The sequence below is a fragment of the Nicotiana tabacum genome, chromosome 2, assembly GCF_000715075.1.
Source record: "Nicotiana tabacum cultivar K326 chromosome 2, ASM71507v2, whole genome shotgun sequence".
Classification (NCBI taxonomy): Eukaryota; Viridiplantae; Streptophyta; class Magnoliopsida; order Solanales; family Solanaceae; genus Nicotiana; species Nicotiana tabacum.
The window spans coordinates 126161136-126181967 of NC_134081.1; the positions used below are offsets into that span (position 1 = coordinate 126161136).

The 20832-nt window shown below is 37.3% G+C and overlaps 2 protein-coding genes and 1 pseudogene across 2 annotated transcripts; 1 reads left to right on the forward strand and 2 right to left on the reverse strand.

Moving 5' to 3' along the window:
- Positions 1-5280: 5280 nt before the first annotated feature.
- LOC142173553 (protein PLASTID MOVEMENT IMPAIRED 1-RELATED 1-like) lies at positions 5281-8591 on the forward strand (annotated as a pseudogene).
- Positions 8592-10096: 1505 nt separating this feature from the next.
- Positions 10097-14216, reverse strand: LOC107827993 (PHD finger protein ALFIN-LIKE 5-like). Its single transcript, XM_016655239.2, has 5 exons — positions 14022-14216; positions 13833-13865; positions 12465-12693; positions 11894-12029; positions 10097-10593 (listed from the first exon to the last, which is right to left on the reverse strand). The coding sequence occupies exons 1-5, from the start codon at positions 14116-14118 to the stop codon at positions 10348-10350; spliced, it is 741 nt and encodes a 246-aa protein (XP_016510725.1). The 5' UTR covers positions 14119-14216; the 3' UTR covers positions 10097-10347.
- A 1030-nt stretch (positions 14217-15246) lies between these two features.
- LOC107827992 (alpha/beta hydrolase domain-containing protein WAV2) lies at positions 15247-20744 on the reverse strand. The gene is made up of 8 exons (XM_016655238.2): positions 20321-20744; positions 19351-19386; positions 19134-19212; positions 18971-19025; positions 18771-18887; positions 17355-17519; positions 16362-16623; positions 15247-15708 (listed from the first exon to the last, which is right to left on the reverse strand). The coding sequence occupies exons 1-8, from the start codon at positions 20556-20558 to the stop codon at positions 15683-15685; spliced, it is 978 nt and encodes a 325-aa protein (XP_016510724.1). The 5' UTR covers positions 20559-20744; the 3' UTR covers positions 15247-15682.
- Positions 20745-20832: the final 88 nt, after the last annotated feature.

Consider the following 20832-nt stretch of genomic DNA (forward strand, 5'->3'; position numbering starts at 1 on the left):
GTGTCATTCTTTCTTCGTCTTTCTTTCGAAAAATCCAGTAAAATCATCCCCTCCCCCAAAATAGCTTTAAACCCAACACTAACAAGCCACTAAATCACCGATTTTGTAAGGTCGATTGAGGTTGCAAGTCGCGATTTTTTGTTCGAGGTTTCGTGGCCGGTGAAAGCTCCAGTCAACACTCGTCGAATTGTTTAACGCTCTTGTAATTTCAATTCTGTTAATTTATATCAAAGGTCCGTTATTTCCCTTTCTTCACTGATTATAATTGTCCATTTACCTTCTTGTCTATTTGTGTGATTATTAGGTAGCATGAAGTAGTAGTTCACTCTATTGATATTTGGATCATTTGAATCTGATTGTTTCCTTATTCATATGTTTATTGGACCATGATGTTAATTTTAGAGTTGCAAAGTTTTATTTTGAGTTGATTTAACCGGATAAAGGGTCAGTTGAATCACTGTAATTTGGCTTGTTTACTAATTTTGTTCATGAGATTGTGGTGTCATTAATTTTGTTTAAGAAATATACAGAATATGGGATATTGGGTTGGATAATTTGCTTGGGCCATGATTTGTTTCTAAGAAAATTAGTTTTTGGGCTGTTGGAGAAGAAAAGATTTTGGGTCAAAAGATTTAGTCTCATCAGGCCCAAAGTAATAAATAACATAGCTGACTCATCTTTCTCTAAACTAGACCACTTTTCTATAAATAATAAATCCAATTCTTCCACAAATAATTCCATACCTCATGACCTTACAATAATCTCAAAATTAGTAATTGAATAACATTCGAACATCGTAGCTTGCTTTAGACGCGATTAATAATAAATCATCGTGACTGTGGGTACGATTCCCGTGGCATGGTCACGATACGTAATCCCCAATTCGAGTGTGCGTTTCACGTGACTCGACCACAACTTCAAATAATAATAAATAAAATTAAACATGTTGTATATTGCGGGTGCGTTTCACGTGATGCGATTTGCGATGTGTATAAACAACGAGTGTACGACAACGTAACTCGTCTCATATTAATTCCATAAAAGTTTAAAATATAGTAATTTAATAAAAGCGGTAAAAGGTATAAAAATACACATATAGGTTTAAAACATGTATTAAATCAGATAACTAGGCCAATTATTAATAGTTGAGCGACCGTGCTAAAACCACGGAACTCGGGAGTGCCTCACACCTTCTCTCGGGTTAACAGAATTCCTTACCCGATCTTCTGTGTTCGCAGACCATAAATAAGAGTCAATTTTTCGAGATTTGGGATTCTAAAATAAATCGGTGACTTGGGACACCATAAATTATTCCAAGTGGCGACTCTAAATAAATAAAGAATTCCATTTCGAATGATGTCATTTAAATTGGAAAAAACTCCCTACCCCTACCCCTCGGGAAAAAGGAGGTGTGACAATACTTAGACAAAGTTGACTGTTTTTTGTTGTTTAAAATTTTTTTTTATTGATTTTCGTTGATATTTAGATAATCATAAAAAATAATCTAGTAATGTTGATACAATAAATTAAAAATTGAGTGATAATACATGAAATTAACCAACGTTTTACATCTTATATGTTTGTTGACCTCAAAATTTCCACAATCGACACTACATATGTATATAATCTTTTTGAAATAATTTAATTCACATGATATATTATTTTCACTAAAATATTTTCTATATCCAAATAACATAAAGAAATCTAATTTTCATAAATGTACTTTTCTTTTTAAAATTTGTTTTCTCTACCAAAGTCATGTCTTAGATCCAAACAGAGCTTAAGTAAATCGAAAATTGATTTGAAACCATTGGCGCTGAAATTTGAATATATTGGCTGGGCCACGTTGGAAAAAGCAAAACAAATCTGTCCACGTTTGATAAGCATAGGCTCTCCCTTGTTGAAAAAAGGTTCATCATTGTCTAATCATAGGTGGGAAAGGAGCAAAGAAAATTAAATGTTACAAAAGGTTAAATATTTAATTTAAGAAAATTAGGAAATACAGTATTTTACTTTATCAATGCTTTTTACGATGGAATTCGTCAATGTTATACTAGGGGTGTCAAATGCATATTTGAAACCGACTAAACCGACCGAACCGTACCGTATCGAACCAACTTTTAGGTTTCTATTAATAAAACCATACGTTTTTATATAAATCTACACCAATAATTAGGGTAGATTTTTTATTTTATGAAAATAAATCGAAAAAATACGAAGCGTATCGAATAGATTACATGTGAAAAATATATATGTTAAGATTAAAAATAATAATTAAACTTTACGCTGTTGTAGAGTAGTTGATGGATCTACACTCTGACCATCTTTCATGTTTTCTTAATTCATCACCATTTAAACAGTAAAATTGTCTAAAATTTTTTGCTAAGTCCTATAAAAATATGTATGTTATGACATTCTACTTTTACTAGTAATTTTGGTGTGATTATATCATAAATTAATGATAAGTTAGGTACAAAAAAAAAAGCAATTAAAAAATGGAAGGTAAATCGAACGAGCATTTTCTCCAACTTCCAATGCTTAAAATTGAAGAACAGTCAAATTCGATATTTTGCATTAATTCACTTTCTCTCTCATATGTTCAAAATATTTCTTTCTTTATCTTTTGCTTTTTCTTTCCAAACCAAAGTTTTTTTCTTTACCTTTTGCCTGTTTTACTATCTTTTTTAAAAGGAAGTAAATTTTTTGATGAAGAATATACCATGAATATGGTGATAAATTCAAGTTGATCTTCCTCACATATGTATAGCAAGAGAATTAAGTATTTTCCAAATAAAACTTGACACACTAAGAGCTATTATTTATTACTTTTCTCTAATTAAGTTGAATATAGTTTTCGTTTTTTACTTAAACAATTAATACATTTAATTAATTTGCTAGCATACAGAGTTAAGGATGACAAACAAATAAGAAACAATGTGATGTTATTAATTACATTGACTTTTTTGGCCAGAAATAAGCTTAGCAAATCAGGATGAAGTTCAGCGCAATTAATTTTCTCCTTTTATCGTTAAAACTTGACTTCATTGATAAAATCAAAATGTAAAAATATGATCAATGCTATCTGCAACAGTAATAAATGAGTTTATTTTAATTTTAAATGATTAAGCGATAAACGACTAATTTTTCTTTTCGTTTCTAAATTTTAAAAAGCGACAGGATTTAAAGCAACACCTGATAAAAATACAGGGGTATTACGTGAATAGACAAAATAGAGTGTACAGAGTCTAATACAATAAAAGTTGAGGAGTGCGTCTGATAATTTCTCAACTTTTGCGCATAATTTATTGTTTGAATTTTAAATTAAACATGACGACACCAAAGAGAGAGAGAGAGAAGCAATCATAAGCAGAAATCATCGCCTAATATATTGCTAATTCAACTTTGTAAGGAAATTCAAGATCTCTCTATCCTTCTTTTCCTAATTTTTCTTCATCAACTTCATTTTTTTTTATGGTAAATTAAATATTGCACCTTTTTTTAATGTTCAAAACTTTGCAGACGGACGCTCTATTATAAGATGCAAAGGCGATCGAACCTATGAATTATTAATTTTCCTCTTTTAAGATTTAACCTCTCTTTTGCCTGAAGAAAATTTTCTTTTTTCTAAGGTAAATGCTTTAGCAGTCAAATCTCTATTAAGGTGGAGCCATTTTGAAATTTGAAATTTGAATTGATTACTTTTACAATTCTGTTATTTGGTTTCTCAATTTATGTGATTTTATTTTTTTGTATTGGTGATGATAGGGATGTGACTATTGGTGATGACGGTGTGTTGAGGATGCAGGGCCGGATATGTGTGCCTAATATAGATGGGCTCCGCGAGTTGATTCTTGAGGAGGCCCACAGCTCGCGTAATTCCATCCATCTGGGGGCCGCGAAGATGTACCAAGATTTGAGACAGCACTATTGGTGGAGGCGGATGAAGAAGGATATAGTTGGGTTTGTGGCTTGGTGTCTCAACTATCAGCAGGTTAAGTATGAACATCAGAGACCGGGTGGCTTGCTTCAGATGTTAGAGATCCCAGAGTGGAAGTGGGAGCGGATCACCATGGACTTCGTAGTTGGGCTCCCACGGACTTCGAGGAAGTTCGATGCTATTTGGGTTATTATGGATCGGCTGACCAAGTCCGCGCACTTTATTCCAATTGGTACTACTTACTCTTCAGAGCGGTTGGCTGAGATTTACATCCGAGAGATTGTTCACCTGCATTGTGTCCCAGTTTCTATAATTTCAGATAGGGGCACTTAGTTTACATCGCAGTTTTGGAGGGTCGTACAGTGAGAGTTGGGTACTCAGGTTGAGTTGAGCATAGCCTTTCACCCTCAGACGGACGGACAGTCCGAGTGCACTATTCAGATATTGGAGAACATGTTGCGCGCTTGTGTCATCGATTTTTGGGGTTCATGGGACCAGTTTCTGCCGCTCGTGGAGTTTTCATATAACAACATTTATCAGTCGAGCATTCAGATGGCTCCGTATGAGGCTTTATATGGGAGGAGGTGTAGATCTCCAGTAGGATGGTTTGAGCCGGGTGAGGCTAGGCTTTTGGATACAGACTTGGTCCAGGATGCATTAGACAAGGTAAAATCGATTCAGGAGCGGCTTCGCATGGAGCAGTCTAGGCAGAAGAGCTATGCGGACAGGAAGGTCCGTGATGTGTCTTTCATGGTTGGGGAAAAGGTTTTGCTGAAGGTATCACCCATGAAGGGTGTTATGAGGTTTGGGAAGAGGGGCAAGTTGAGCCCCCGGTTCATTGGGCCTTTTGAGGTGCTTTAGAGGATAGGGGAGGTGGCTTATAAGCTTGCCTTGCCACCCAGCTTGTCGAGTGTGCATCCAGTGTTTCATGTTTCCATGCTCCGGAAGTATATTGGAGACCCGTCCCATGTTTTGGATTTCAGCACGGTTCAGTTGGAGGGTGATAAGACTTATGAAGTGGAACCGGTGGCTATTTTGGATCGGCAGGTTCGAAGGTTGAGGTCAAAGGATATAACTTCAGTGAAGGTGCAGTGGAGAGGTCAGCCTGTGGAGGAGGCCTCTTGGGAGACCGAACGGGAGATACAGAGCAAATGTCCACACCTATTTGAAACTCCAGGTATGTTTCTAGACTCGTTCGAGGACAAACGTTTGTTTAAGAGGGGGAGGATGTAACGACTCGGTCGGTCGTTCCGAGAGTTATAGCCTCGTTCCCCCATTTCTGCTTCTTTTTGTGTTCTTCAGCTATATTATGATATATCGGGTTAGTTGGTTCGGGTCCGGAGTGGTTTCGGACAAGAATGATGTGGAAAGTGGATTCTAAGAAGAAAATTGGTGCAAATTCTGGAAAGGAGAAATTGTTGAATGATATTGAAGCTATAAATAAAGCTCTATATTTGGATAAAACCCATTTATTGGATTCAAAATCGAAGAATAAAGGAAATAATAAAGATTCAATAGAGAAGGAGAGTAAGAAATCTATTTGGAGTTGGAAGGGCCTAAAATCTTTGGCTGCTAGAAGCAAAAAGTTTAATTGTTGTTTTTCTGTGCATCGGAAGAGGAGAGATGGCGAGTTGACGACTCGTCCAGTTGTGGTTTCTCAAGGGGTAGCTGAGTTTGAGGAACAGTTGACTCATACTTGTTCTATATCTGGTGGCAAAAATGGCCCCAATCAATCAGCAAAGTACGAGGCGAAACATTTCTTGTTGTATGCTTCGATATATGGTACTCCCGAGCTTGATTTGGGGAAGCATCGGGTTGATCTTACCAGGTTGCTTCCTCTTTCATTAGATGAATTGGAGGAGAATAGCTCGGGGAAGTGGATGACTAGTTTCAGGTTAGCAGGTAAGGCTAAAGGAGCAATCTTGTATGTCAGTTTTGAGTATCACATAGTTAGGAACACTTTCACGGTTCCCACTAACAGGGTTCTTATCGAGGGGAAGAACTTGAGGCGCAATAGTGAAAATGCAGCAAAACTTTTGGCACAATGTGAGCAATGTGATGAGCTGAGTACGATAAGACGAACAGGAAGCCTTACTGCTCGATCTTCTACTTCACAGCGTTCCGCTGAGAATATAAAATATCTTCATGAGGTTTTACCAGTTCCGTCATCTGAAGTGTCCGTATCTGTAAATGTGCTGTATCAGAAACTTGAGGAAGAGAAAGTGGAAGCTTCAGTTGATTGCAAACCACAGATTGATGTTTTCTATAATGATGTTGAGACCATAAAACATGACTTAGCCTTGTCATCAGAGCCCGGGAAGGGAAATGTTGAAAATGGGGGTGGCATAAGTGAGGTTTCTATAAGAGAGCAAGGTGTAGAAGTTGCCTCAAACGAATGGGAGGGAAAAGAAGAAGATACCATGAAAACTGGTGATAGTCCTTTGGAAGAGAATGTTGTTGAACCTGAGATTGAAGACCTTTCTCAGCTTGCACCGTTTGCCAAGGAAGTCGACACTGAGAATGAAGAACTTTCAGTGAGTCCCTGCAATTTCGAGACAGATGAATCTGCCAACGAGACAATCATGAAAGAAGTGGAGTCTGCATTAAAGCGTGTGTCGGACTTGGCAAATGAGGGATTAGACTCTCAAGAAGATGAACATGAAGCTATAAATCATGATGGAGACTTGGACGAATCCCTAAGCTTGGATTATGTTGCCGAATCTGTGGCTAGTGATTTGGTTGTGACGATCCTAGTGGACCTGATTGGAGGAGCATTTCCGAGGATTTTGACTATTCATCTAATATGGAGATGCCCAAGATAGAAATTGAAGCAACTAATAACAAAACAAGGGCCACCATGTTGGAGGACTTGGAGACAGAGGCTTTGATGCGCGAATGGGGCTTGAACGAGAAGGCGTTTCAATATTCCCCTCCTAAGAGCTCAAGCGGATTTGGGAGCCCAATTGATGCTCCTCTTGAGGAAGACCCTTACCAATTGCCTCCTCTCGCAGAAGGCTTAGGACCCTTCATTAAGACTAAAAATGGAGGATTGTTAAGGTCGATGAACCCTACACTTTTCAAGAATTCCAAGAGTAGAGGGAGTTTGATAATGCAGGTATCGAGTCCAGTAGTGGTTCCTGCAGAAATGGGATCTGGTATAATGGACATACTGCAGCATTTAGCCTCCATTGGAATTGAAAAGCTATCTATGCAAGCAAGTAAACTTATGCCTTTGGAAGATATAACTGGACAGACAATGCAACATATAGCCTGGGAAACTGCACCAAGCTTAGATGGAACTGTGAGGTTTGAACTTTTATTTTTTTCACATTTTGTTCTATATTTGAAAATGCACATATCTAGCACACACTATTTCTACTAAGAAATTGTCTTATATGACTTTTGCCAACTGCAGACAAGATTTGTTGCAGCAAGAACTTGAGTTTGGACAAAATATGGCTGGTACTCAAAGTAAAAAGTGTAAACGGCACAGACCAAAGTCCAGTAAGTTGGAGTCAAATTCTGTTGGCGTGGACAGGGACTCGGAATATGTATCAATAAAGGACCTCGCTCCATTGGCGATGGATAAAATTGAAGCCCTTTCAATTGAGGGTTTGAAAATACAGTCAGGGATGTCAGATGAGGGCGCACCTTCTAACTTAAGCCTGCAATCCATTGGTCAGTTTTCAGCCATTGAGGGAAAGAAGGTCAACTTTGGAGGAGCTGTAGGTTTGGAAGGAACAGGTGGATTGCGGCTACTGGACGTTAAAGACAACGGTGGTGATGAAGTTGACGGGCTTATGGGTTTATCTCTCACACTTGAAGAATGGATGAGGTTGGACTCGGGAGAAATTGACGATGCAGATGAAATCAGCGAGCGTACCTCCAAACTGCTCGCAGCCCATCATGCTATCTGCACTGACATGTTTCGTGGCAGGTCGAAGGGAGAGAAGAGACGTGGCAAGGGTAAGAAATGTGGATTGTTGGGAAACAACCTCACGGTGGTACTAATGGTGCAGCTTCGTGATCCTTTAAGGAACTACGAGCCAGTTGGTACACCTATGCTTGCTCTTGTTCAGGTGGAGAGAGTGTTTGTAACACCTAAATCTAAGATATACCGCACACTTTCTGAAGTTAGTTACAGCAATGAAGACGACGACGATGATGAATACAAACCTCCCAAAACGGACTCTGTGGGGGAGGTCAAAGAAGTTAACATTCCTGAGGAAGAACAAATTCCTCAGTGCAAATTCACTGAAGTGCATGTTGCTGGTTTAAAGACAGAGAAAGGTAAAAAGAAATTATGGGGTTCGTCAACTCAACAACAGTCTGGATCTCGTTGGTTGCTTGCGAATGGAATGGGAAAGAAGAATAAGCATCCATTACTGAAGTCTAAAGCTAGTAACAAATCCTCTACACCAGCTGCTGCTTCGGCGACAACAACTACTACTACTACTACAGTGCAGCCTGGTGAAACATTATGGAGTATATCTTCACGGGTCCATGGTACAGGAGCTAAATGGAAGGAATTGGCTGCATTAAATCCACATATCAGAAATCCAAATGTTATTTTTCCATTTTTCCTAATGAAAAAATTAGATTGAGGTAGCAGTGTAGAACATGATTTTTTATTTATATGATTGAAATTTTTCCAGTTGCCTCCCTTCCCCTGAAAAAAAAGCTTGGTATACAGTGCAGCTTAATACATATTCAACATCTAGAAAAGGGTTGAATATATTAAAGGCAGCTCCAGGAATTGATAGGAAATATCTTACCTTTTTTAGTAAGTCATTGGATAACAACAACATACCCAGTATAATCCCACATAGTGGGGTCTGGGGAGGGTAGTGTGTACGCAGACCTTACCTCTACTTTGTGGAGGTAGAGGTTATTTCCAATAGACCCTCGGCTCAGGCAAGCATAGGTACCACAATAATAACAAGAAACAATACGGGACAACACCGAAAAACCATGTAAAAGCAGAGGAAAAAAAAAACAGATATTCAAATAAGCCTACTACCAACCAAATGCGAGAGTACGTACTAACACTACCGGTATGAATAATCTAGACTACCTAACCTACTATCCTAATCTTAGACCTTCACCCCTTCCTATCACGGGTCATGTCCTCGGTCAACTGTAGCTGCGCCATGTCATGCCTAATCACCTCACCCCAACTCTTCTTCGGCCTACCTCTAACTCTCCTAGTAAGTCAGAGGATAAAAAAGAAAAAAAGAGGAAAGATATTTTCTTGGTGCTTCCTAATCATAAGACATATTTCCTCTTTCTTTTATATTCTTTTCAGGCGGCTTTTTAGTTTCAATTAAACTGGTTTGTGTACTTCAATTTCAACAACCGCAATAGAAGAGGTCTATTCACGACATTGTTTTTTTAACTGCAATTGATGATTCTTTTCCAAGCGAGAGTAGTGATGTATATACATCAACAACAACAAATTCAGTGAAATTCTACAAGTGGGTCTGAGGAGGATAGTGTATACGCAGACCTTACCCCTAACCCGGGAAGATAGCGAGTGTAGTGGTGTATATCTAGGACAGAAAACAAAGCATAGTTGAAAGGATGGATATTCATGCTAATGGTTAAAGATGCTAAAGAAGGTTTCACTAAGAAACCTTAATTGGGGAAAACAAGGTTTAGGCATCACAAGTTCAAAACATGTAAGATAAAGCAGAAAATAATATCTGTTCAACATATGAAACTGACTATGAGACCAGCACAGGTATCTCATACTTCCTACAGCGTCCACTAAGTTCATAATTCAATCTTCATTGGAATGTTTTTATTCACCTAATCAATAACTTGTCAACTAGATCGCAAGCGGTAACCATAACAACAACAACAACAACAACAACAACAAACAACAAACAAACCAAGTGTAATACCTTAAGTGGGGTCTTGGGAGGGTAGTGTGTACGCAGCCTTAGCCCTACCTTGTAAAGATAGAGAGACTGTTTCTGATAGACCCTCGTCTCAGGTGAAGCACAAGCTGTAACCATGAAGAGGCATATTGCTCATGGCAGTCATTTCTAAAACACGTCATCAATTACTCGAGTTCAAAATCAATAAGCATACATCTTATGATCAAACAAGGAAAACCCATGTAGTTGAAAAACATAAACTATAGCTGCAATAACATACTGCACATGAACTGTATTAATTAGCATTGATACTGAAAGATGCATCCCATAAGATTAAAATCCCTATATATCCAATTGTTTAGAGTTGAATAGAAGAGTTCCTCAAGAGAACTAAACTAGTAAAAAGCATGCTGATAAACAAAGGTTAGAGACCAGAACTCCGAATACACATGCCTTGCTGATATGTGCAGTGAGCTGAGTTCTACATGAACAATTACAAATTGTGGAACTCAGCACACATCCTACAGGACGTCAGGGGCGTGACCTCTTGTTGCTGCATGAAGGGCATTTGTACTGCTTTATATGCTCAGCCCTAGCGGGGGTGATCTTCACACACTTGCCATGGAACCACCTCTCACATATGTCACAACAAATCCAAAATTCATCTGAAGCATAGTTCTCACCACATGCACCACACAGAGTATCGCCATGCTCCTCGTCTCCTTCCTCATTGAATCCATCATCCTCATCTTTCACATGGACCTTTGAGTACTTACCCTGAGATTTAAAATAAATAAATTAAAAAAATCTATCTCTAGTGGTAAGATGCTGGGCCATGCATGGAGAAATCCAACGAAGCATGGTTGGTTATATAACTAAGATGTCATCACATCAGAGGAATAATGATATAGGTTACATGTGGCAGGATACTGAATTTAGTTTAAGAGGAGCATGGCCTAGTGCATTGAGACAGAGCCATAGTGACAGTGTGACGGGACCAGAAGACAGAAAACTTAAGCAACTTCAACAAGGCACATGTTCATTTTTTTTGAGAAGAGAAGGCTAATGGGGCCTTTCAAGCTCTTTACTGAATTCGCGAAAGACAACCAAAAATGTGTGAAACATAGGACAAAGAAATATACAGTGTAAGAATTTAGCACAACGCAAGTGCCAAAATCACAAACTGGTTCTAGACTAAGAACCCATTATGCAAAAGGTCAGTTATCAAGCAGCTGCAAGAGTTGAGGTAGTCATAAAATACATTGGAAGAGATTACATGAGAGAAATTCAAAGAAGAAAGAAACAACACTAAAGTTCATTAGGAGTATCATCCTTTACCTCACACTGTACTTCTTTCAAAAAACTCCAGCATTGACTGTACGCTAGGCACCCAAAAGCCTCTTCTAACAAACTTAAGCATAAAAAGCAACTGTAAATACTTTAGTTCAAAGCACTTTAACTGACTACTAAGCCTTCCTCAAACCAGAAGTGGGCAACCATTCCAGACCTGCCTAGAATTGTATAAACCAAAGTCTGTTCCGTTTCCAAATGGAACATCAAGGTAAACAATTTTACAAGAAAATGATAAATCAACAATATATCAACTTAGGAGGCCAGTTTTAACTCCTAAATACTATAACAGGCAAGAAAGATAGATTTTCCTCTATAGAAGAAAACTGGACAAATGCTTGACTCAGTTTCCAGCTTCATACCTCTCAATTATTAAACGGACATGACAATAGCAAGCTAGTCACTAGGACATCACTAATATATGCTACGTACTACCTTGAGAGTCATCATACACATTAATTATTCAAACTGTTGTGGATGCTGGAAAACAGAACCATGGCTCAAATCACAGAATACCTATTTGCTGATCCAGTGGACTATATCTTTGGTCCACAACCATAAACTTCAAGGCAAGTATTCAGTGGCAATGTCCTAAGCTGAAGGATTTTCAATTAAACACTGGACAGAGGAATCGTTGTAAAGAGCATTGCACAGACTGTTATCCAAGGAGAGCATCTTTTGGGGGTAAGGGAGAAGGATGAGGTGTGGAAGAGGTTTCCAACCATACCGCTTTAGAATTTGGCTTCGACTTGTTGTTGCTGTGATTTGAAATTGTTGATCTATCCTTTACTTGCTTCTTGGCCACTCCAGTAACAACTTCATATATTGTTGGCAGCTCATTTATCATGTTGAATAGGCGTTTCCTAGATCAAAGAAATCACAAAGATTTAGCAAAGAGCTGAAACTTTTCATCCTAAGTAGACTACTACACCAAAGCAGTAAACCTTTTTTTATTTCCATTAGAGCAACACAGATGTCTCCAGGGACTATTCTCCTCCAAGATTTGACATCCGATAAGGTGTTATTATAATTTCTAGGCATACTTCCAGAATGCTTTACAAAGTGAGACTGTTTAGTTAACAGAAAAAACATAGGCTTTGTAGGCCGTTCACAACTATTTATGATTTGAAGCAACTGGAAAGGTGACATTTGAACAAAAGAAACAAAGCTGATATCATTAAAAAGAAAATATACACAAATAAATCACTTGAAAGGTGCCTATAAAAACAGCAAACTAGAAGGAAAGTACAAAAGGACCAAGTAACTGTTTTATTAAAGGTTGTCGTAGAATAGTTTACCTGTCGGTTTTATCAAATCCAAATCTGGCGCCAAAATAGAAGGCAACAGAGAGTAGCCATGCATCACTATGGACAGCAACTAGAGCCAACCAGTCCTTTTCTTGCATCCCATCTCTAGCAAAGTTTATACCTAATGCTGGCTCTGGCAGCTCGGGAGGCACTTCCTCAGCGGGCAAATTGACTTCCCACTGCTCGCTTGGAAATCCATATAGGCAGAGATTTTCCTTTTCTGCAAGGTTTCCAAGAGTGAGAGAGAGAGAGAACAAATGTGAAACTTTTGAGTTGAAAACAATTTGCAGTATCTAATCTCAATCATAGAAACACTTGTTCAATAACAAACGGGGTCTTATGCAAGAAAGGCAGAATAAAACATTCCATCACCCATATCTTTATGATGCAAAATGCATTTTAGACTCTAAATCAGGCACTAACTTCAATTTTTTTTCATAAAATTTGTTAAATTTGATTAAGAAAAACTGCGAGAGTTTACTGAAACCATAAGTTAGACTACATAAAATGAACAATTTGAGACTTAAGTCGATGACAAGCTGCACAGTAAACAAAAAGTTATCCAACAGAAAATAAGCCAAAAATGAAGCCCATATATGAAGTAGGACCAATACCTTCGAAGCTATGTAAACTTCAAACATGAAAAAATTGATTGCTAAGTCAAGTCGTGAGGGACAACTGCTATTAGGCAGATAACACTGTGGTTATCATTCACATCATCTCCAGGTGAAGTCCAACCAACCAGTACATGGCAATTCCAAAGTGGGCAAAAAGCTTAATCAGTGCTCTAAAATAAGAGATTTTCCTCACAGTAAATTCACATTGCACACAAACTCAGAGAAAAAAATGCTCTTGAAGTAATATGGATACCTCTAGAAGCAAGCAGCAAATACCATATCAAACTCTAAAATCTTGAATTGGATGTGAGATTAACCAGTAAAAAACTTTTTACTCAGTTAAAACACATACCATATATACTAGTAGTAATTGAAAAGAGAAAAAGAGCAATGAAGTTCCTTTTCTTCTGTCCTTAGACCCAATACCCAGACTCCCGAAATAGCAGAATAATGCCTTTTATTATGTCAAATAAAAATGTCTCGTTGGGGTCAGCATCACAAACAGTAGAAATTTGCTAATCTGAACAATCCAATAAGAACAGCACGTGTTTCCACATGTTCACTCTTCCTAAAAGCAATTATTACTAAAAAAGAGCAGGCCAAAATGACATTAGAACCCAAAACCCACCAAAATTCAAAAACGAAAAAAATTAAGTACAAACACACAAAGCAAAACTAAACCCGACGGACGACAATCGCGTAAATGTGCATAAAAAAGAACGCAAAAAGATCCATAACTAACCCGGGTCACACTGCTGATAAAATTCCTCAACATCTGCAAAAGCAAATAAGAAACAGAATGGTCAGAATGTAGCACAGCTCAAAACCCAAAAAAAGCTCAATAATTAGAGCATAAAAACAAACAAAGCTAGTCGGTTTAACGAAAAAATAAAAATAAAAGGAATGTGTGTACGTCAAAATTGTACATTACCAGTGGTAAGGGCTTTGATCATGCCAGCTCGACGGCCTTTAAAATCCCTAAAAACTTCCTCTACGGTGCGGGGATTGTACGGTGCGCCTCCCTCCATTGCTACACACTGCTGCTCAGTCGACTGTCACTTGCTCTGTTTCAGTTCCGGTATTTACAAGAACTTTTTAAGCACGAAAAGAATATAAAGGTGGTAGTACTAAGAAAGGAGGAAGGGCATTCTCGTAATATTACTGAATTTGTAGGGTTATTTTGGTAAAAATAATTCTGCGAAGGTACAACAGGAACCGAAGTGGAAATGAAAACGGAGACAAATTTGAATGAGGAATTCTTGTATGGAGCAGTGCTGTAGGACTGCTGCTGACGTGGAATAATTTTATTGGCGGACGTGAGGTTTCAATAGTTTAAACGGAATTCAGGTACGTATGGATAAAATGAGAGTGAAAGTTTATTTTGAGAAGTATTTTTTTTTAAAAGTATTTTTAAAAAAAAATTATTTTTTGTTGAAAACCAGTTTGTGTTTGACTAATTTATTTAAAAAGTATTTCTGAACAACAATTAGTGTTTGATCAAGTTTTTAAAAACTGCTTCTAAATATATTTTTCTCAAAAGTACTATTTTCTTCTAAAAGCTTGGACAAACACTTCAACTTTTAAAAAAAAAATACTTTTTTTTGACAAAAAAAGTATTTTTAGCTTGGAGAAGTTTGACCAAACATGCTATTAATCACGTTAGTTATAAAATTTACTATGTTACAATTTAGTTTAGTGTTTATGATGAAAATTTACATATAATTAATTTACAAGGAACCTAATTGAACATTTTTAACACTTTCATAGTCAATGTTGCACGGACTCTCCAAAATAGTTACCGCACCCATATCGAATCCTCCAAAAATACACTATTTCTGGAGGATCCAACACGCACCAATCGATATTTTCAGAGTGTCCGAGCAACATAGGTCAAAACATAGAATATTTGTCATACTTCAAAATTTTAATATTACAAGATGTGCACTAATTAAATATTTTGTGCCATTAATACAATAATACCCTAGGGAAAATGTTTGTTCTTGTATATCCAAGCGTCATTCGCATTCATACACCCACGACGAGGTTTCTCAATTCCATTCCGCTTCTATATGCTGGTCAATCTGTTGTACGAAAGAATTTCCCACGGTAAAGCATTTTCATCTCAGCAATTTGACAGAAAAAAAGGTAATAACTAATGGAAGGATACAAACATATTGAATAATACAAGATATAGGCTGAAAGTTCACCAATTACAACTCGGTTCGAAGAAAAAGCATCACACCAAAATAAGAGTTACTCATTCAGACGTTCTGTAACTGGGTGGTAGAGTTGGCATTTACGTTTTGCATACAATTGAAACGTTTGAATCTTTATTCATACAACACGAGTCAGCCGGACCTATATCTGGAGATGCTAGTATTGTTAGTGAGATGCAGTATAAATTAAGACCATTCACATCTTTCTGCCTTCTGAAAATAGGATTGCAAAAATATATTCAGAAGAATAAATTTGAAGGGATGCACTTCTCGTTCCTTGATATCACAAATCGCTCTTGGTCACTGCAACATCAAAAGAAATGTATTTGAATCCTGGAATCCAAAGTTACATCTGAACTGCCTGAAACTCAAGATTTCAGCTTGCGACAAATTCTGAAGATACTGCAAATTATATCACAAACCAAAAGGCCGCAATTAGTCTACAGAAGATTGTTCGCAAAGATTGTAAGTTTTTAACATGCAAATTCAACGCACTGATAAACAATGATCCACAAGGTAAAGATAAATGACTTAAGCGAGGAAACAGGTATTTCTATTTTAAAAGGTACTTTTCCAACAATCTTATAGGTATAGAAAGGAGACATAACAGGAGCTTCATCGGAAGAAATAATAGGATTTACTCTTCTATGAGTTTATAGATACCCGTCAGATATAGTTGCTCCCGAAGTCCTTTCCAAATTTACTTTATCTTGATCTTCGAGACAGTGGATTTTGGACATTACAAGGTGATAAAGAGATATTCCTTAGGCTCAAAAAATAGGAAACTTCCCTTTCAGATGTTGGGAGGAGTCAATTATACTCGAGCCCTTTCTTTAACAGAGAAAACTTTATCCAGGAGAGTTTCAAAGGAGTTTGTGGTCCAGGTATCTTTAGGAGGCTTGCAGCCTATAATACCTTAACTTAACATTACCCTCACAAGAAGGTTTATCAACCATGTCTTTGCAGAAAAATTGCCTAGAGAAAGTTGAGATGCCCAAAACCATACAGAGAAGATAGCAGAATAGTAGCAGCAGGTGAAATAATCTGCAACTAACCATTTTGCTTAGAGGACAATTCCTTATCTTCCTTTGATTCATCGTCCTTCTTCTTTCGAACAGTTTCTTCCAAAAATTGCTGAATTGTCCTCCAATAGTGATCACCACCTGCCAACCAGGTATCCATGTGCATCCCGTTAGGAAATTCCACAAATAAGCATTGCCTGTTGCGTGCAGCTGCCTTTGCATATAACATCTGCATGTGGACTGGTGGAACCATCTCATCTTGTAATCCAGATAGGAAGAGGATTGGTTGCCTGATCTGCACTCAAAAGCATCAGCAAGTATGAGCCTGAACCCTGAAGTCTGAGTGAACTTGTGAACACAACGAGGACAACAAAGGCAGAAACATAATTTCAACCGCTTCTAGCAACTCAATAATAATTATAAATAAAAGGCAAGAAGACAAAAAGTTATTTCACAAGTTCAAAGAAAATCCAAGATGTTCAGGCTACTATAATACACAGATTCATGGTCAATAAGAACCCCAAAATGCATTGTTATCAACACGTGCCATTGGAAAGGATGGTAACTAGATCTCTGAACAGCGTCATTTGCATATCATCTATGAAAAACAAAAATACGACTGACATGCGATTTATGTGCCTTTCATAGCAGACAAATATGTCAGAAGATAAAGTTCCTTTTCAAAGAAATTAATCATATAGAGAAAAAAGCATCTGAAATGTCTTATCAAGGTTATCACATTAAAAAGGTCCCTATTAGATAAACCATGAAATCTATCCAATTTAATTTACTTAGTTCTGTTTTAGTCCATCTTAAAAGTGATGAACTATTTGCTAAAACGTAATTTTGTCCCTCCAAGAATTTAACTTATATAAACTTCGCAAACTTGAGTGACATCTTCACAACTTTCTCTACCTCTAGTAAGCTCAACAGAACTATAAATTCAAAGACTTTACTTCTATGGAAAACCAACTCAAGTCAATTATAATGGAAGAGAGAAAGAGAGTTTTAAAGATGCACCCTCACCTCACCAATGACATCAATGGTATTCCATGGAGATCGAACAACAAAGTTAAGAAGTTTGAGACCCTTTGAACCACTTCCTCCAATGACCCACTTCAAGAATGGCAAGAGAACTCCAGCCATATCCAGGATAGAGGTGAAAGTATTCTCCAATATGAGCCCAGCAACCTACAATAGTAAAAGACAACTAGGACATAAATGCCAAAAACATGCACAAGTTATAAGCACCTTCAGCAGTTTAAACACCTTGGAATCGAAAAACTCTGGAATAAAACCCAGAAAGACAGACACAGAAGAAAGTAACAAAAAGGTGGTGCATAGAGATTCCACAAAACAAAATGACGAGGACTCTATTCTTATGCACAGCTTGACCAAGATACATGCTTAATCAACTATACATGATCGGCAGCAAAACCACCTCAAAATACACTACCTCACACAACAAACAAGAAATCCATAAGCAAGGAACTTGGATATCAAACAAGAAAGCCATACTCGAGGCATATCAATTTGGAGATCGTCTAAGAAACTGGATCAACTGAAGAATACAAATAGAATTACCAGAATCTAGATGTGTTATTCACTGACCATGAAGCTAAATTAAGGAAAGGGAGATTTTGTGCCACACCCCAAAATAATGTTACTTGGCATGTGGAGGTAATGTGATTTTTAATACCGATAAAGATTCAGTAGAAGAGTAGACTACTACTGCATTCTTTTAGACACCAATCCTTTCTCCTATGCATGAACTGGATGTAATGATGGATGATGATCAAGAGTATGTGATAATGAACTAAGATTATGCAAACTCAGGTTTCAACTGTGCGTAGTATTGAAGACGGGTAGAGCATGATAAGTTTCTAGTATACATAATGAACAAATAAGCACAAAAGAGGATCATATACTTAAAGAAAATTACAGCCACGAGTAAATCATAGAGGGTATACACTGAAGAGATCAACACCATAAGTCTACATTAACCTCTATTGTATTCAGGGAAAAAAGGGAGCAGTACATCCTCCCAAAATCCTCCATAAATTGATAAAACAAAAATTAAACTCAAACCACAAAAACGAGATATCCACATATTTGAAGAGTAGCCTGTAAATTCTACATGCATTATACAAAATACCTATATTATAGGCTGATATCTTATCTTACGGTCAATAATTTGGACGAGAATGATTGTTTTTTACATCCAAGAAGAAAGAAAACTAGCTTTCCTTTTTTACTTTGTCATTTGTTGTAAGTTGCACTCCCTTACTGGTGATAACTCAGATTTGTTTAGTTATGTCTTGAAAGCTTGGAAGAGTGCCTCTAAAGTTATTTACTTCAATCAGGTGGAGCCAAGAGTACTAACAGAGAATATAAGTTTGAAAGAAACTTAACAAAGTAGACTGATTTCTTTTGCTCCAATACCTTGTCAGGATTGTTTTTGGTAAGAACAGATCCAACGGCTCCTCCAAGTGACCTTCCAAATACTACTATTCTTGATGTGTCAATATCAGTCCTCTGAACTAAATGATCCAGTGCAGCCTTTTGAAAGAGACAAGCATAACTATGTAATTTCATCTATAGATCTCAGGTAAAAATCTATGGAAGTGGGGAAACTAACAAACCTGAGCATCCTTTGTGATCCCGAGTTGAGAAGGGTATCCATCACTGGCTCCATAACTTTGTTACAACAAAAATATTAGAAATTAAAAAAGAAAAAAGGACACCAGCATTGTCAAAGGCAAAGCACAGACAGGAAACTGATAAATACAGGGAAGAGACTTATACCCTCGGTATGAAAGCATAAAAACATTGCATTGCAGACGTTGTAACATTATGCGAACCATTTCAAGACGGTGTGCGATATCTGCAATTAACTAGTAAAGGATAACCAAACGAGATAGGATTGACTTATACGACATGAAGTTCAAGAGGTAAATCAAGAAAAGGAATATGGAAACAAGGTCGGTAAATCATTCAATAACACCTTATAACAAAAGGATACTTCCTGCATTTTCTTGGAAAAAGATGATAGTTGGGCCTGCAGAATCAAAACGCTATCTCAGCTTAAAGTACACTGAACCAGCAATCAAAAACTAATCACAAGTGGACAACACATTCAAAATAAATGCAAATGCTAACAGCATCATTTCCTATATCAGTAGAAACAACATGGAAACATCATAGTGGTGCATGCTCCAGCTAGGTTGCTAAATGTACTGTAGATATTTAGTTTGAACGCACAAATGAGCTACTGAATTATGGAGTTCGAAGGTGAATGTTCATATCGTATAGTTGTATTTAGGTTCTTTATTCCACTCAGAGATGGCTGACTAGCACATCCTGTCATCAGATCCATACTTCTTGGCTTGGCAACAGAATAAAACTATCACACACACTAATTTACAACGAGTTTTTTTTTACCTTGAGCTAGTAGATGTTGCTGTCCATCTGTAGCAGTATTCTAAACATTTCGCCACCACTACATTTTAGCAGAACTGTTTGCAGCCATAGATAACTACAAACACTGAACTCTTGGACACAGAAATAATCATTTTATATGAAATTTTTAGCTCATTTGCATAATCAAATTACCCAAAGAGTCAATCAGTAAGTAAAACCCTCCAATATGAAGTCTCACCACAGAAATTAACGAGCAAATAAAAAAATCACATCAAACATGCTTATCTGGTCAAAGTAACTCCCAGATCAGTTTAACAAAATTCTACCACAACAATTCAGGTCAAAACCTAAAACAAAATGGTTGTACAACTGAAATTAGGTCCAAATAGTCACCAAATTCAGAAGAAATTTCAATTTTTTTTGTATATTCTACCAGCACTTACTTCAAAATCACAAATTCAAGCTAAATAACGACCTACTTGTCGAACTTTTCAGTATAATTAGATCGAATGCAAATCTCACTAAACCTATACATCATAAAAGCCGAAAAATGATTTTAAGAGAGAGCGGACCTCTACAGTTAGGGAAAACCTTAATGAACCAAGCATGAAGGCGAACTCCATCAGAAGATCTGAGCCACACATCTTCGTAAAGCAGCCGAAGCCGAGCCGGAGTAATTGGATATGATTTTGTGAGTCCAGGCAACACCGGCACATATACAAGTTTTTCCTGAAATGCAACCAGTATTGCCATCCCCGCCACAACTATACCTCCCACTCCGTACAGCAACAAGCTTACGTACGACACCATTTCGTTTTCGCCTCTGATTCCTCAAGCTTTTTGTTTTCTCTAAAATTGACTGTAGATACAGATGTGTGTGTGCGTAATCGAAACAGTAGCACAGTAACGGAGAGCGAATTGGAGGAGGAAAATGGCGAGAATGAGAGAGTTAAGAGTTAAATTCTTCACAATTCCTACTTGAGCCAAAGACGGTTTACTCCTATGTAAAATCATATACTTCTCATAAAATAAATGGGGAAAATGGTATATATAGTATATTGTTTATATATATATATATATATAT